Source organism: Vanellus vanellus (assembly GCF_965231255.1).
Source record: "Vanellus vanellus genome assembly, chromosome: 17".
Classification (NCBI taxonomy): Eukaryota; Metazoa; Chordata; class Aves; order Charadriiformes; family Charadriidae; genus Vanellus; species Vanellus vanellus.
The window spans coordinates 13,534,441-13,548,917 of record NC_138922.1 but is presented as its reverse complement, the minus strand read 5'-3'; the positions used below and the strand labels follow the sequence as shown (position 1 = coordinate 13,548,917).

At 57.4% G+C, this 14,477-nt stretch overlaps 1 protein-coding gene across 2 annotated transcripts; it reads right to left on the bottom strand.

Annotated features, from left to right (window-relative positions):
- Positions 1-8,991: 8,991 nt before the first annotated feature.
- On the bottom strand, positions 8,992-14,014 carry SOX9 (SRY-box transcription factor 9). Of its 2 annotated transcripts, XR_014269812.1 has the most exons (4): positions 13,519-14,014; positions 12,169-12,422; positions 10,399-11,557; positions 8,992-9,251 (listed from the first exon to the last, which is right to left on the bottom strand). XR_014269812.1 is itself a non-coding variant. In XM_082492413.1 (3 exons), exons 1-3 carry the CDS (start codon positions 13,947-13,949, stop codon positions 10,767-10,769), a joined length of 1,476 nt encoding a protein of 491 aa, XP_082348539.1. In that variant the 5' UTR covers positions 13,950-14,014; the 3' UTR covers positions 10,332-10,766. The 2 variants fall into 2 exon arrangements, 1 of the variants encoding a protein (XP_082348539.1); XM_082492413.1 differs by lacking the exon at positions 8,992-9,251 and having other exon boundaries at positions 10,332-11,557.
- Positions 14,015-14,477: the final 463 nt, after the last annotated feature.

Here is a 14,477-nt window from a genome sequence, read left to right as displayed (position 1 = left end):
GCCCTTTTGGTTTTCCTTTCCTACATTTGCTAAGAGCATTTTGCAAAGAGTGGGGTGCGGGAGCAAGACAGCCTCATCCACTGTGTCCTCCGGAGTCTTCCCTTTCTCTCTCCTACTTTGAGAAGGTTGAGGTGCCTCTGGAATGGGGAATGTTTGAAACTGGCCATGGATGGACCTGCCTGAGCTTGGCTTTCCAAGTCCATAGAGCGGCAGAGATGGTGACTGTGAGAATGTCAACCCGCCCAAGGAGGGGAGCGAGCCCTGGAAACCCCACATTTTACACCAGGGGCTGTCACAGGCTCACGGTAGGACAAACTGGGTCTTGAGGCCTTCAAGTTTGGCATCTTCGGAAAAGCAGACAAAATTCCTGTCTCTCTCTGAAGAGCTGCAGAAAGTGGCCGATGACCACACACCTGACGCCTGCTCTGGGTCGCGAGAAAATACATGAGAGGCGCGTGGACGGAGGCCGCGCAGCGCGCGGGGTGGCGATTAGCCCTCACTGAAATGCTCTCTCACTTGGCGAAAATGAAGAGCATTAAAGAGCCAGGTGCAAGAGTCTAAGGAGCTTAAACCTTTCACTCTCTGTTGGTGTTGATGTAGTCATCTGGCTTTAATGATATTAGCATTACCCGCTCCGTCGGCATTTAAAACGGGGGATGTATTTTTAATGTCCGGCTTACAGGGATTACTTCTGCGTTGTTTCTTTCGAACCTCCTTGTGTCCCGTGCAAGTCCCGGGTGAGGACAGTCCACCACCAGCAGCAGCTGCCACCAAAGAAAACACAGCTGAAACCACCTTGGCTGCTTTTTCCCTCATCAGACCCCGGCAACCTGCTGCTGGGTGGCGGGGATAGCCACCCTCACGCCACCAGGGTAGGACTCCCTGGGGGTTTCTGCACACAAAAGGGCTCGTCGCGCCAACGGCTGTGGCAAGCCGGGGACCACGGTAAGAGCGGGATCCGGAGACCTTCCCCTGCTTTCATGTTGAGGGTATCCTGCCCTGCTTCAGACACACGGCGTTTGTCTTCTCTGCCCTGCCCTGCGAAGCGTGGTCTCCAAACCCCGTCGACGCTGATGCTGCTTGTTCCCACGAGACATCTCATCTTAGGGCAACTAAGATGCTGAAGGGCTTGGAGCATCTCCCGTATGAGGAAAGGCGGAGAGCGCTGGGACTCTTTAGCCTGGAGGAGAGAGGGCTGAGGGGAGACCTTATTATGGCGTACAAGTATCTAAAGGGTGGGCTGAAGGAGGATGGAGCCAGGCTCTTTCCAGTGGTTCCCAGTGACAGGACGAGGGGCAATGGGCACAAGTTGGAACATAGGAAGTTCCGTTCAAATACACGGAAAAGCTTCTTTACGGTGAGGGTGCCCAAGCACCGGCACAGGCTGCCCAGGGAGGGGGGGAGTCCCCTTCTCTGGAGGTTTTCAAGCCCCGCCTGGATGCAGTCCTGAGGGATGTGCTCCGGGCAATCCTGCTTTGGCAGGGGAGTGGGGCTGGATGATCTCTAGAGGTCCCTTCCAACTCTGAAACTCCGTGATTCCGTGATCTCATCGGGGAAGGGCTGGAGCGATGGGGTGGCCCAGGTGCTGGGGCAGGTAGCTCCAGCGGGAGGGACGTGCATCTACCCACCCTCACCCAGCTGAGACCAGTAGGATCTGCTGGGCTGGGAGAGACTCGGGGCCCGTGAGCCTTCCTCGTGCCATCGTAGGGATGCTGAGCCCAGAGAGCCACCTGCGTCCTTGAGATCACCCTCCTGCAACCTCGGTACCGCTGCATAATCCTTCCCCCCCTAAACTGAGTGCGTGCCAGCCCACCGCTAACGAGCTTGATTGCTCCCCCTTGTTTTACATCGCATCACCGAGAGGAAAATCTGAGCCTGGTTCGCTCCGAAGCCTTGGGCTTTGGGGGAGGGAGCGGAGGACGTAAACATCCAGGGTGGAAAAATAATCATCTGCGAGTGAAAAACTCTGGGTTTTACCCTGAGAAAAGGGGGATAGACAGACTGACAGACCTGATGACAGACCCAGCTCCAAAGCAGCCCGGCCCCACAGTGCGGAGAGATGCCTTATTGTTTGATCTGGCTGTGAGACAGATTAGCAGCCCCAGGTGGAAAGTCATAATCTGCATTTAAATGGGCCGGTTATAAAAGGTAGGGAGCCCAGGAGCCCGCAGCATTATGCTGTGTCTTTAGGACTCCGTAATCTCTCTTTATTTTCTCCGCAGCCTGACCTGGGGGCACAGTTTCTAATTACCAGGTCACCCTGCTAATATTGTCATTTCCAGCCAGTGGGTGTGAAACCATAGCAACGCCACATTTGCTTCCAAGTTTCTGGAGGAATAAAATTTGCCTTTTAATCACAGAAAATGACTGGGTGTCTCTCCCCCCCCCCCCCCCCCCAACTTACCCCTCACTAATGCAATTCACTATCGTTTGGTTTTTTTGGTTTTTTTTTTTAAAGAATATTTTAGATGGGACCTTTTTGAAGCTTCACCTTGTGGCTGTGGCCGAAGACAAGGGACCAAAGTCTCGGTCCGTGAGGTTGTAGGCTCCAAGCAGGCTGTTTTGGATGCCAAAGCTTCCCTAAATGCACATGCCGTTCACCAAAGAAACTCAATACTTTCTTTGTGGTACACTTTTTATCTTTAAAAATTTGTGAGTGAGCTGGTGAAAGAGGGAGAAGAGGGCATCAGACACAACTGAGTTACAGGGGTGTAAGCCGTCATCGCACCGTAGGGATGTCCGTCTGTACCTGGTTAGCTTGGCTCAGTTGGGAGGTGACCACTGGGATGGTGGCTCCAACTCAATGGATTTCACCTCCCAGTTTGCACAGCTTGGAAAAAGCCCACGGAGCGTGAGGAGGCAGCAGGGCTGGCGTGGTGGGCATGTCCTGCGCTCCGTGGCACGAGGACATCGGGTTATCATCCCCTGTGCATCTCCGGCAGCTTGGAGCTTCAAAATTCACACCTTCCTCTCCCTCACCTGCATCGCGACCGCTAAATCGAAGGTGTGTTGAGCCAGGGCTTTGTCCCCGTGGAGCAGAGGATTAAAACTTGACTGGGATGAGTCCAGAGAGCTTCAGAACTTGGGGGAGGCTGGTTTCCAGCTCCCGAGGGCCGGGCTGGCAGCCCGGCGGGACGGCTGCCCAAAAGCTGCCCCAAGGGTGGGAGAAATTCAGGTCAGGTCTGGGCTGAAACTCTGCCCCTCGGGCCTTCCTCCTGGCTCGGCACGATGCGTTTACTGGGTTTCAAAAGCAGTTTCTAACTCAAAGTGAGTCAGACGGGAACTGGAATCACGTTGTAAGGTGATTTTCCAGCTGACAGGAGTAGGTTAATTGTAAACTGTCTACTGAAGCTTTAAAACTCCTGTCCAGCCTTATTATTAGCAGTTTAAAATTTATGGAGTGAGACTTTGCTTGGTGATAGTTGGTTTCTGCCCAGACAACGTGTGTAATTAATCCCCGCGTTGGGGGAAGGAAAATCAAATATAAAGCTTTTATTTTTCCCCCCTCTGACACACCTCGGGGCGCGCAGGGACCTGGGGGGGCTGCGGGCAGAGGCTGTCCTACCCGCGCCGAGCTGGGGGACGGCGTGGGAGCTGTCACGTCCTTTCCAGTAGCGAGAAACGTCGCTTTGCAGTGGAGGAAACTCCGGGCTGGGGACTAAAGCTGTCCCCTGAAACGCCGGGAAATTAGACTGTGGGTCTGCACCCCGTGGGGTGGAGATCCCGAGGGGATTTTTAAGGAGGGTGACGGAGGCGACTGCAGATCCAGGGGTTGGAGCTGACCCTGCTGCTGCGGGGCCGGGGCCGGATGTCACCGTGCCGGTCGCTCACACCGGTACCTCTGCAGCTCTGACTCCGCGCGGGTGTTTTCCGCAGGGGGCTGTCTCAGGACGGCCGCACGTTACTCAGCCTGTGGGTTTCCTCCAGTCGGAGCTACGACCTTGTTAAAAATTGACTTTTTTCCAGGTTGAATAGCTGCATCTGGCTGGCCGGGGCAGCCCTCGGACCCGGTTACGCCTCTCTCCGTCGGGCTGAAGAGTTGTGTTATTGCGTCTCCGCTCCCGGAGCGCTGCGGTTACAGCGCTCGTAAGCTGCACAGACCGACCTCTCAGACTTTCTCCCTGTAAAACGATTTAGTCACTGAAAACTGAGAGCAGCTCCCAGGCAGGTAATTAATTAGAAACGTGGATTCGGAGGCTTGTTTCCCTTCCCTTCGTACAGTCGCTGCTATTTCTTATTTCAAACGGATTTTTATTGAGCCTCTGATAAACGTGACTCTGTTTTAACGGAGAAACAGCTCCCCTCCCCACCCCGGCTCGACAAACGACGCGCCTCCGAGCCCGAGCTGCTCGCCGTCCATGCCTCAGCCTCTGCGCCCACCCGTGCGGGCGCGCAGGCACAGAAGCACGCGCGCACGCAGAATTAACCCGGGATTTCCCAGCCGCGGGGTCGGCTGAGCGGCGCCGAGGCAGCTCCCCGCGCGCGGGCCGAGCTCCTGCTGCCTTCAGTAGAGCCTTGCCCGGTTTACGATCCTTCGGAGCGCAGCCCCGAGCAGGGGCTGCTTGTGTAACAGCCGCTGCCTGATTAGTGTTTGTATTACGACGGCACTTCGGGACCCCGGTTGCGGCTCAGCGCCCCATTAGAGTAGTCCTTGTACGGACACGTAGTAAAGAGGTGGGCGCTGCCCCACGGAGCCACCAATCGAGGTCCTTACGGCCCCCGAGGCACCTTCAGATCAACTATTTATATTACAGTAGCGCTTACGGCATGTCTGTGCCCGCGCTGACGGGGGCGGCTGCGGTGTCTGTGGCCCGTTCCTGGGAATTTTGGGGTCTGCAGGACGGGCGGGCGACACCGGGCTTTGCTGCTTGAGCCGTCAACAGCCGCTCCTGCTCCGGAGGGGTTAATTAATTCTGCGGCGGGGGTGGCTCTGCCTCCCCCTCCAGGGAGGCAGACTGCTGGGGGAGCAGGAGGGGTCCGCGGGAGTCTTTTCCTCCCCTCCCTCCCGCATCGTTAGCGTGGTCCCCGCTGCGATGGGTGCTGCGGGTCCGCTCGCTCTGGCCGCATCCAGCCCTCTGCCCTCGCACCGCTGGCGCCGGTGCTGCAAACGCAGCGCCCGCGGGTGCAGGAGGGATCCCCACGGGTGCGGGAGGGATCCCCGTGGGTGCGGGAGGGATCCCCGCGGGCGGGCGCAGCCCCCGGGCGAGGGCGAGCAGCCTGGCCGGGGGCAGTGGAAGGGGCGGCAGTGGCTCGGGGACCTGCGGCATCGCGCGGTGCATCCTCGGCACCCGCTTCCCGAGCAGAGAGCTGCTCCCATCCCAACCGGCACCGCCGCCGTCCGCACCCGCGTCCCCGGCCACCGCCGCTCTGCTCGCACCAGAGCCCGGGAGGCGGGAGGTTGGTGCTGGAGAGATGGATAAGGGTTTTTTTTCAGGATCTTGTCTGATTCTTTGGACCCGTTTGTGCCTCGTGCCTCCAGAGCTCTCCTCTCTCCCCACCTTTCCCAAGTGGGTCTATCAGCACTGAATCCAAGCATCTTAGACCAGTTTTGTCAGTGTCAGCAGAGAAAGGAGGGGGGTGGTGGTGGTGTTTGTCCCCCTTTCTTAGGACACTTCTCCTGTGGTCACAGCAACTCCCGGCCGGGGGCGGGGGGGGTCCCGGCTGCTGAGTGTGGTCCTGGAGGGACCCGAACGCTGAGATACAGGGGGGAAACCCGGCTTGCTCTTTTCACTTTGACGTATAAATCTCCATCCCCTTTAACCACCTGACGCCTGGAACTGGGCCCCGAAAAAGGCGAAGAGAAGCCCTACCGAATCCCACCTGACTCGCAGCGAGCCGGGCTCCGCTGTGATATATCGCCGTTCCCAAAGGCGGCAGCTGGGCAGGAGCCGGAGCCCATCCCAGGATCCCGGCACACAGCTGGCTGCGATCTCGCCTTCTCTCTTGGAGAAAGCCCCGGCTTTAATGCGATGTCAACATGAACAGCTGGCTGAGGAAATGCAAATTGAAGCTACATTTCTGAGCAGCTGACACGGCTGCAGGCGGCCGACACGCAGAGCCGTGGGTGGCTATAACCCACCGGGCGCAGAGCCCGGTACAACGGGGCATCACGGGGACCCGGGCAGAGGAGGGGGGGGGGGGTGTGTGCCATGGGGGCTCCCCAGGGCTGCTTTGAAACTTTCTCCCCATTTTTTTTTTTATTACTCTTTTTTTTTTTTTTTTCATAAAAAACCCAAACAACTTTTTTTTTGTTTGTTTTTTGATGAAAAAAGCAAACTCATCGCTAAGCACGGCCGAAGGGAAAGCAGCCGGCTGCACGGCTCGACGGACTCTGCCCACCACCATCCCAGCCCTGCGGCTTTCTGCAGGAGCTTATTTTGGGGGGGAGGGAGGGGGGGGACCCACCGGTGCCCCCCACCCTGCCCTGCCCTGCCCGCAGCGCTGCCGGCGCTCCCCGACTCGCCGCGCAGCATTGCAGCAGCGCCGGTGCACATCTGTCCCTGCGCCCGCTCTTATCTGCCGCGGCTCAAACCTGCCCTGCAGCATTGTAAGAGTTCCCTTGAATTCATTTTATTTACTTTTTTTGTCGTTCCCCCCCCCACCCCCCACCCCCGGCTTTGCTTTCTCACACCAACCGCTCTGGAGCTTTGCAGTTTTCCAGCATTTTTCTCCCTGGCTCGGCGTCCCCCTCGGCAGAGCACCGGCGGTGGGTGGGCAGGAGCTGCCCGGGGACCCGCGTCCCGCTTGGCTTTCCCGAAAGGAGGCCGGGAGCATTAAAGCCCACACCATAAGTAAACAGAGCAGAAATTATAGGTCCAGGGTTGGGTCGTGAGCTTTGCTCTTTTGGTTTCTTGCGAGGAAGATATCCCCGGGATGCTTCCGGCTGGAAGGTGGACCCGGCGCAGGGAGGGGGGGAGAGGGGGGGAGCCCAGCAGGGCTGTGGCGGGACCAAAATGCCACCGCAGACCCCAAAAGCAGCCGGGGCTGAGCCGTGGCTCGTTGCGGCGCTGTCTGCTCACCATCGCCCGGCTCTGCCCCGCTCCCACCCGCCGGTTCTCGCTGTTCCCAGTCCAAACTGGTGGGGATGGGGGGATGCGAAGGGTCCCTCCTGGCCCAGACCCCCCCGAGAGGCAAGCAGGCAAAGGCCGCCCTGTTTGGGGGATGTTTTCCAGCTTGTCGTTGGGTTCCAGCCCGACCCACCCACGGGAGCATCAGAAAGGCATTAACTGGTTTATCGGAGTGTCTGCGGCTGACTGCCGCTCTGGCGGTGCCGCGCCGGCGAGGGCCCCGCCGAGCTCCAGCCGCGGCCACCGCGGCCTTCCCCGCCATACCGCCGGGACCCGCCTTGGTGTTCTCCTTGCCGAAGGAGCCGCAAAGCCCAAACTTACGGCGGGCAAAGTCCGACGGGGGCTGGGGCAGCCCGCCCCGCGCTGCAGGAAAATGGCCAAAGCGTTCCCGCCAGGCGCACAGGTGAACAGTGACACTGACCTTAAGTAATGCACAGAGTAAACGAATCCCTTCGGGTTAATTGGCTTAAGTGTTACTTGTAGTGGTGTTACTTGTAGTGGGAGTAAATATTTTACGACGGTGCGGAAGCTTTGCGCGGCAGCCGTGAGCTCCTGGTGCTCTGCGCCGGGGCTGTCCCGAGGTGCCCGCGGTGAGCCCGGCTGCTCCGGGGAGCACTTCTCGCTGCTGGGGCCAGGGACGGGCCTTTACGGCGAGGGAAAAGAGCCCGGAGAGAATAAACTGTTGGCCAAGCGATGTTTGATCAGGTCTGGGTTCATTAACGCAGCCCCCCGCTCGGTGCTGTGCCCTGCGGGGGCACCCCGAGGCGGCCCCCACGGCGCTGGGCTCGCGGCGTGGCGCTGCCCTGTGCCCACTGCATCTTCCAGGCAGAGCCCGGCTCAAGTTATGACAGTTTGACGGAAGTTTTCCTACGCGAATGACTGTGCCCTCGGAGGGGACCCGCACAGACTCGTGACCTCTGTGGCGATGCCGGCGGTGGGTGTGCGTCTCTCAGCGCTGGAAACCAGCGGGGCAGAGGACTGGCGGAGCTCAGCACAGCTGTGGCCCGGCGCAGGGGTACGGCGAGCCCTGCGGCGGGGTAAGGGGGGGGCGAGGTGGCAAAGCCAGGGCTGGAGCGGCCGGAGCACTGCGAGCTGCTCCCGCGGAGCTGCGGGGTTACGGCCCCCGGGAGTCCGGAGCAGTGATTTTTCTGGGACGGGTTTGAGAGGAAAAGCAACGCCTGGCTGAGCCGGGGGGGGCTCTCCTCTCTGGGGCCATAGGACAAGCTAAGGGACAAGCGGTGACAGCGATCTTTGAGGATGATACACGTTCCGCTTGGCTGTTCAAGAGGTTCTCAGCCTTTTTGGGGAGAATTCCAGCAGTTTTATAAGAACGACCTGAAAGCCTAAACCCCCGTGGCAGCTCCTCTCCACCCCCCCCCCACCCCCCACCCCCCACTCAGCATCCTCCCAAACGGCGGCAGCTCGGAGCAGAGCACCCACGGGTGACAGGAGCCAACGTGACTTGGGGACAGCTGGAACTCCGTTGTCACCTTTGGAGTTGACACCGTGAATTGTCCCCATGGCCGAGTCTGGTTTTGTCCATCCCCAAATCCTGTCACCCCCCTCCGGCTCCGGGGTGGCTCAGGCCCCGCGCTGAGAAAAGAGGGGGAGGGGGGACAGCCCAAGGCCCATCAGCAAAGCCAAAACCATCCTGGGGCTTCGGCCTGGCCCCGGCCTGGCTTCGAGGCTCTTAATAAATCAGACACCATTGGGGTGTTTAACTTTTAATACAATGTATATTTATTGCAAACAATAATATACAAAAAAAAAAAAAAAGGTAAGTTTCACAAAGAGAAGGATCTCGCAAACAAACCAAACCAAACTTACCTAAAGACAAAATATGATTTAAATGACAGGTCTTTTAAGTTACAGAAATACTTTAAAAAGATCTGCTTTTATACAGAAATAGAAAGATGCCATATTATAAGAGTGCTTTAAGATTTTTTTCTTCTACTGAATCCCTAAAAAAAAAAAAAATGTTAACAAATATATCATTTTTTTAAATAAAAAAAGTTTGCTGTCTTTTTTAAAAAGCAATCCTTAACTGTTCAGCCACAGCTTCACCAAAGTCAGTGTCCCCACCTCAAGCCAGTTTTGGGGGTGGAAGGCTAAAACGGTGCCGCCCCCGCGGCACGGCCGGGGCGTTGGGTCTCGTCCTCGCACGAGCGCGTGTGTCCCAGAGAGCTGAGGCAGAAAACAAGGCAAATGATTCAGTGATACGCTACATTTGCAATCTTTAGTTTGTACAATTTTTTTTTTCCAGTTTATCCTTAAGACAAAAGAAAAAAAAAAAAAAAAAAAAAAGAAGAGCACAAGTTTGTACAAACCCAGGACACAGATTCCAAAAAGAATAATAATAATAATAATAAAAAAAGAGAATTAAAGAGATAAATAAAGGACTGGTTACAGTTTAGACCATAATTTAACAGGCACGGTTACCTTCCAAATAATGCTCCGACAAATCGCTTTTGAAAGGACTTAAAATAGAAGGGAAATTTAAAAAAAAAAAAAAAAAAATTGTGATTAAAAACCGCTCTTCTCACAAAATAAATAATTTAAAGTATCTGTGATGTCCCGCGAGCAGAGGGGAGCCCCTGGATGGGTTCTGCATCAGGCCCGGGGTGTCGCTCAGGGGGAGGGGGGGGGGGGGCTGGAGGGGGTCGAGCACAGCCCCCCCCGGACGGGCAGAGCTGGGGACAAGTGATTATCACAGGGCTGCTTCTAAGGCTTTTTGCAAACAACACTTTTTGCTGTTTGGTGTGGTTTTGTATTTTTTTTTAAATCTTTTTGTTTTGTTTTTTTCTTTCTTAAGGCTCAAGGTTATGAAAAAATAAAGTTAAAATCTCCTCCCGGCTGGTTTTTGCTATCAGTTAGAAAAATAAAGCCTCTCCCATGCTCGGCCCCGCGCAATCTCAGCTCGCGTCTCCCGCGCGGCAGAGCTGACCCTCGCTACGCCTGACGCTGGCCACTTAACAGAGCTTTGTTCCGAGTTAAAAGCACGCCGTTTTGCTTTTCTATTTTTATTTTTAGAGAAAAAGACACTTATCTATACAAAAATACCTCTGACTGCAAGAAAACCTAGTACTGCTCCACTAAGTGTCATTTTTTTAGCTGTTGGAAAAATAAGAGCATTTAAAAAAAAAATCTCTAAAAAATATGTATAAATCCCCTCAAATTGGTAACGAATCATACACAGTACATACTAAAAAATATTTAATAGAGAATATTCCTCACAGAGGACTCTGAGTTTTCTCTTTTTTCCCCCCCCATTTTTTTTTCTTTTTTTTTTTTTTTTTTAATTACTGCTAAAAAAAAAAAAAATAATCATTACAAAAGTCCAGAGAAGGAGACAGCTGAGCTGGCTGGTTAGAAATCTCATCTCCACACCGCGCCCTGGAAGCAGAGTTAAAGTCCAGTCCTTGGAAAGTCTGTACCGAGTTTTGCCGGTTCTCGGAGCGCTCCAGCCCCGTTCCTGGAAGATGCTGTAGTGCAGAAGGCTTGAGGTGCTCTCTCCTCCCCACCTGCTTTAACTTTAGCGTCATTTTTTAATTGTTATTTCAATTTCAAAGCAGGAAAAAGTCTGAGGAAGTTCTCCGACCTTCTTCTCGTTGCTTCTTTCGTGCTTTATTCATTTTATTTTTTTTTTAAATTTCTTTTTTTTTTTTTTTTTTTAATTTTTCATTTTTCTTTTAGACGGCTTTAGGGTCTGGTGAGCTGTGTGTAGACGGGCTGTTCCCAGTGCTGGGGGCTGTGGGTCTGGGGGATGGAGGGGACCCCAGAAGTGTCTGCGATGGGGGTGTACATGGGGCGCTGCGTGGGGTTCATGTAGGTGAAGGTGGAGTAGAGGCCACCGCTCTGGCCGGCGGCGTGGCTGTAGTAGGAGCCGGAGTTCTGGTGGTCGGTGTAGTCGTACTGGGAGCGGGTGATGGTGGGGTAGGAGGAGCCGTAGTGCTGGAGGTTGAAGGAGCTGTAGTTGATCTGCTGCGGGGAGTGCTGCTGCTGCTCGCTGTAGTGGCTGGGGCTGAGCTGCTCCGTCTTGATGTGCGTCCTCTGCTGCGCCTGGCCCTGCTCGCCGCTCAGCGCCGGCAGCCCGTGCTGCGCCGGCGGCTGCGCCTGCGGCGGGGGCTGCGGCGGGGGCTGCGGCTGCTGCTTCGACAGCCAGACGTGGCCGGCGCCGGCTTGCGAGCCCGCCGTGCTGCTGATGCCGTAGCTGCCGGTGTAGGTGACCTGGCCGGCTTGGCCGTGGGTGGCCGGCACCCCCGGGTGACCGTTGGGGGGGAGGTACTGATCGAACTCGTTGACGTCAAAGGTCTCGATGTTGGAGATGACGTCGCTGCTGAGCTCGCCGATGTCCACGTCTCGGAAATCGATGTGGGGCGGCTGCCGGCCGCCTTCTTGCAGAGGGCGGCCCTCCCGCTTCAGGTCCTGCTTGCCCGGCTGCGCGTCCGTCTTGGGGGTGGTGGGGGGCGTGGGGGGACCCTGCGATTGTCCTGCGGAAGGGAAGGAAGGGCACAGGCGTGAAGGGGGTGTCACTCCCACGACGGCCGGGCACCCCTGCGGCCGCGGCTCCCCGAGGCGGGAGGTGCCACTGGAGGCGATAAAGCCGTTAATCGTTAACCCGCGGCGCGGGGGGCAGGCGGAGAACAGCGCATTGCTTCTGAAAGCAGTTGCGTAGGGCAACACAAACACGTCCAGGTGCGAGGAACACAGACCCGAGCCCTATCAGCACCGATCTATCCCGCCGGGTAAAATAACCCAGCCTTCAGACACGAGCCGCGAGAGCGGGGCCATCTTTTGGGTTATTTAAAAAAAAAAAAAAAAAAAGTAAGGGTTTGCGTTTCTCATGGGTGGAAGCGGCCGCAGGGGCTGGCGCAGACGTCCATAGCGCGGGCACACCGACGCTCGCCCAAGACTCGTGGGCAGCTCTGCCCCTCTCCCGGTGCAGCCGTCCCCTTCATGCTGTGTTTCTGGGTCTCTCTCCTTCCCTTCCCCCTCACCAAATCCCAATTTCTGCCTGGTTTGGGATGCAACTTTTCTTAGGCAGCCGTGATTTAACCAGCCGCCCCCCCCCCCACCCCAACACCACCTCGCCAGTACGTACCCGAGTGCTCCCCGGGGGAGTGCACCTCGCTGATGCTGGAGGACGACTGCGGGGAGTCCGCCTGCAGCGCCTTGAAGATGGCGTTGGGGGAGATGTGGGTTTGCTCGGAGCCCTCCTCCTGCTCCGACTGCCCGTTCTTCACCGACTTTCTCCGCCGCGGCTGGTACTTGTAGTCGGGATGGTCCTTCTTGTGCTGCACCCGCAGCCGCTCGGCCTCCTCCACGAAGGGACGCTTCTCGCTCTCGTTCAGCAGCCTGGGGAGGACGGGACATGGGGGGTGAGGGGCTGCAGCTCATGGGGGGGGCATTAGCGGCTCCCCCCCACTATAGCATTACCACCAGCCCAAACCTCCGGGTCCCCCCAAGCAGCAATGCAAAGCCCCCCAACGCTGTTGAACCCCCCACCTGGGGCACATGCTGGTTGTCACCCCCCCCCCAAGATTGCTTTGGTGGCCAAACAAGAGGTGCAGGAGTCACGGCAGGGTCCAGCCCTTGTGTCCCCCCCAGCCACCCCTGCAAGGGCATACGTCCCGTTCCCGGGGCGCTTGAGGTGACAGCCCCACCGCTGCCCGCCAGGGCCAGGTTTGCTCCCCACTTTCTCCTCCTGCCTCGAGAGCGGCCACAAATTTAGGATTTCCCCCCCCCCGCCCCCCCCTTTCTGCAGTCACACAGCAAGAGGCGGCCAGGTGACTCACTTTCCTTCTGTTTTTCTCCCCTCCCTGCCTTATTTTGGAAGTCGGAGGGCACCCAGCCATGCGCCACTCAGCGCCGCCACCCACCCCCGCACCCACCCACCCACCCGGGCTTTGGCACAGCACCGCGGCCGCTCGCCCTGCGCCCCCCCCGCCCCCCATGGCTGCTCCTCCCGGGCCAAGCTGATGCAATCCAAAAAACCCATCATTTCCTCGGGACAAGAGCACGAACAAACAAACTCCGAGGCGGTAGACACCCCCCCCCTCCCGGGGGGCTCCGTCAGCCCCCCGCCCGGCGGGACCGGCTTCCACCCGCGGCGTGGCTCAAGGGAAAGAAACCACTCGCAAAACCAGAAGGGAACCACTTCCCCTATTCCCCCCCCCCCCCCCCCCCCCCCCACTATTCCGGCTTCTCCCACGCCAAAGAAGTTTGCCAGCACATGCAAAAGTTTTTTCAAGGCTTGAAACCGCCCTCTCCCTCTTCCTCTCACGGCTGGGGCAGGCTCCGCAGGCTGCGGTCCCCCCTCCCCGAGCATCCCCGGGAGCATCCCCCGAGCATCCCCGGAGCATCCCCCGAGCATCCCCGGAGCATCCCCCGAGCATCCCCGGAGCATCCCCCGAGCATCCCCCGCTGGCCCGGCCCGGGCTCCCCCACTCACCTCCAGAGTTTGCCCAGGGTTTTGCTGAGCTCGGCGTTGTGGAGATGGGGGTACTGGTCGGCCAGTTTCCTCCGGGCCGCCTGTGCCCACACCATGAAGGCGTTCATGGGTCTTTTCACGTGGGGTTTGTTCTTGCTGGATCCGTTCACCCGCACGGGCATGGGCACCAGCGTCCAGTCGTAGCCCTTGAGCACTTGGCTCACCGCCTCTCGGATGCACACCGGGAACTTGTCCTCGTCGCTCTCCTTCTTCAGGTCCGGGTCACCCTTAGGGAAGGTGTTTTCTTGGGGTCTGGTGTTCTCCGTGTCCGAGCCGGATCCAGAGGGACAGGGGGACCCGGCGGAATCGTCCGACATGGTGGGGCTGGGGGCGTCGGAGATACATTTGTCCTGTTCTTCTGTCATTTTCATGAAGGGGTCTAGGAGATTCATGCGAGAAAGTGGCGGGGGGGGGATAGGGGATGAAAAAATTAAAAAAAAAAATATAAAAACTATAAAAAAAAAATAATCAGGTGGTGGCTAAGGGCGGGGAAGCGTTAAAAAAGTAAAACTAGGAGAGTCGAAGTCTCCACCAGCGTGGAGGCCGGCTGGGGAGAGGAGGGAGAAAGCTGGAAAAAGTTTGCAAAAGTTTTCTTTTTATTGTTTTTCCCTACCCCTCTAAGTAAAAAAAAAAAAAAAAGGGGGGGGGGGGTGGAGAAGAAACTTTTGCAAGTTGCAGGAGAGAAAGGGGGGGGGGAGGGATGGAGGGAGGAAAAAACCCCGGAGCGGCGGGAGGCGGAGGAGGCCGGGGCGGCTGTCGGTGGGCAGCGTGGGGCCGGGGCGGCCGTGGGCGGGCAGCGTGGGGCCGGTGGGCGCCCCGCCGGTCTCCAGCGCGGCTCTGCGGCCCGCGCCGCGGCCGGGGAATAAATACTCTCCGCGGCGATTTCGGCTCGGCAGCGCTCCGCCAATGGGAGGCCGGCC

Coding starts and splice junctions, on each gene's coding strand:
- SOX9 (XM_082492413.1), bottom strand. CDS start 13,949: ATGAATCTCCTAGACCCCTTCATGAAAATGACAGAAGAACAGGACAAA. Junction 12,423..13,518: donor ACCCTGGGCAAACTCTGGAG/GTGAGTGGGGGA, acceptor CGTCCTCCCCAG/GCTGCTGAACGAGAGCGAGA. Junction 11,558..12,168: donor CTCCCCCGGGGAGCACTCGG/GTACGTACTGGC, acceptor TCCCTTCCGCAG/GACAATCGCAGGGTCCCCCC.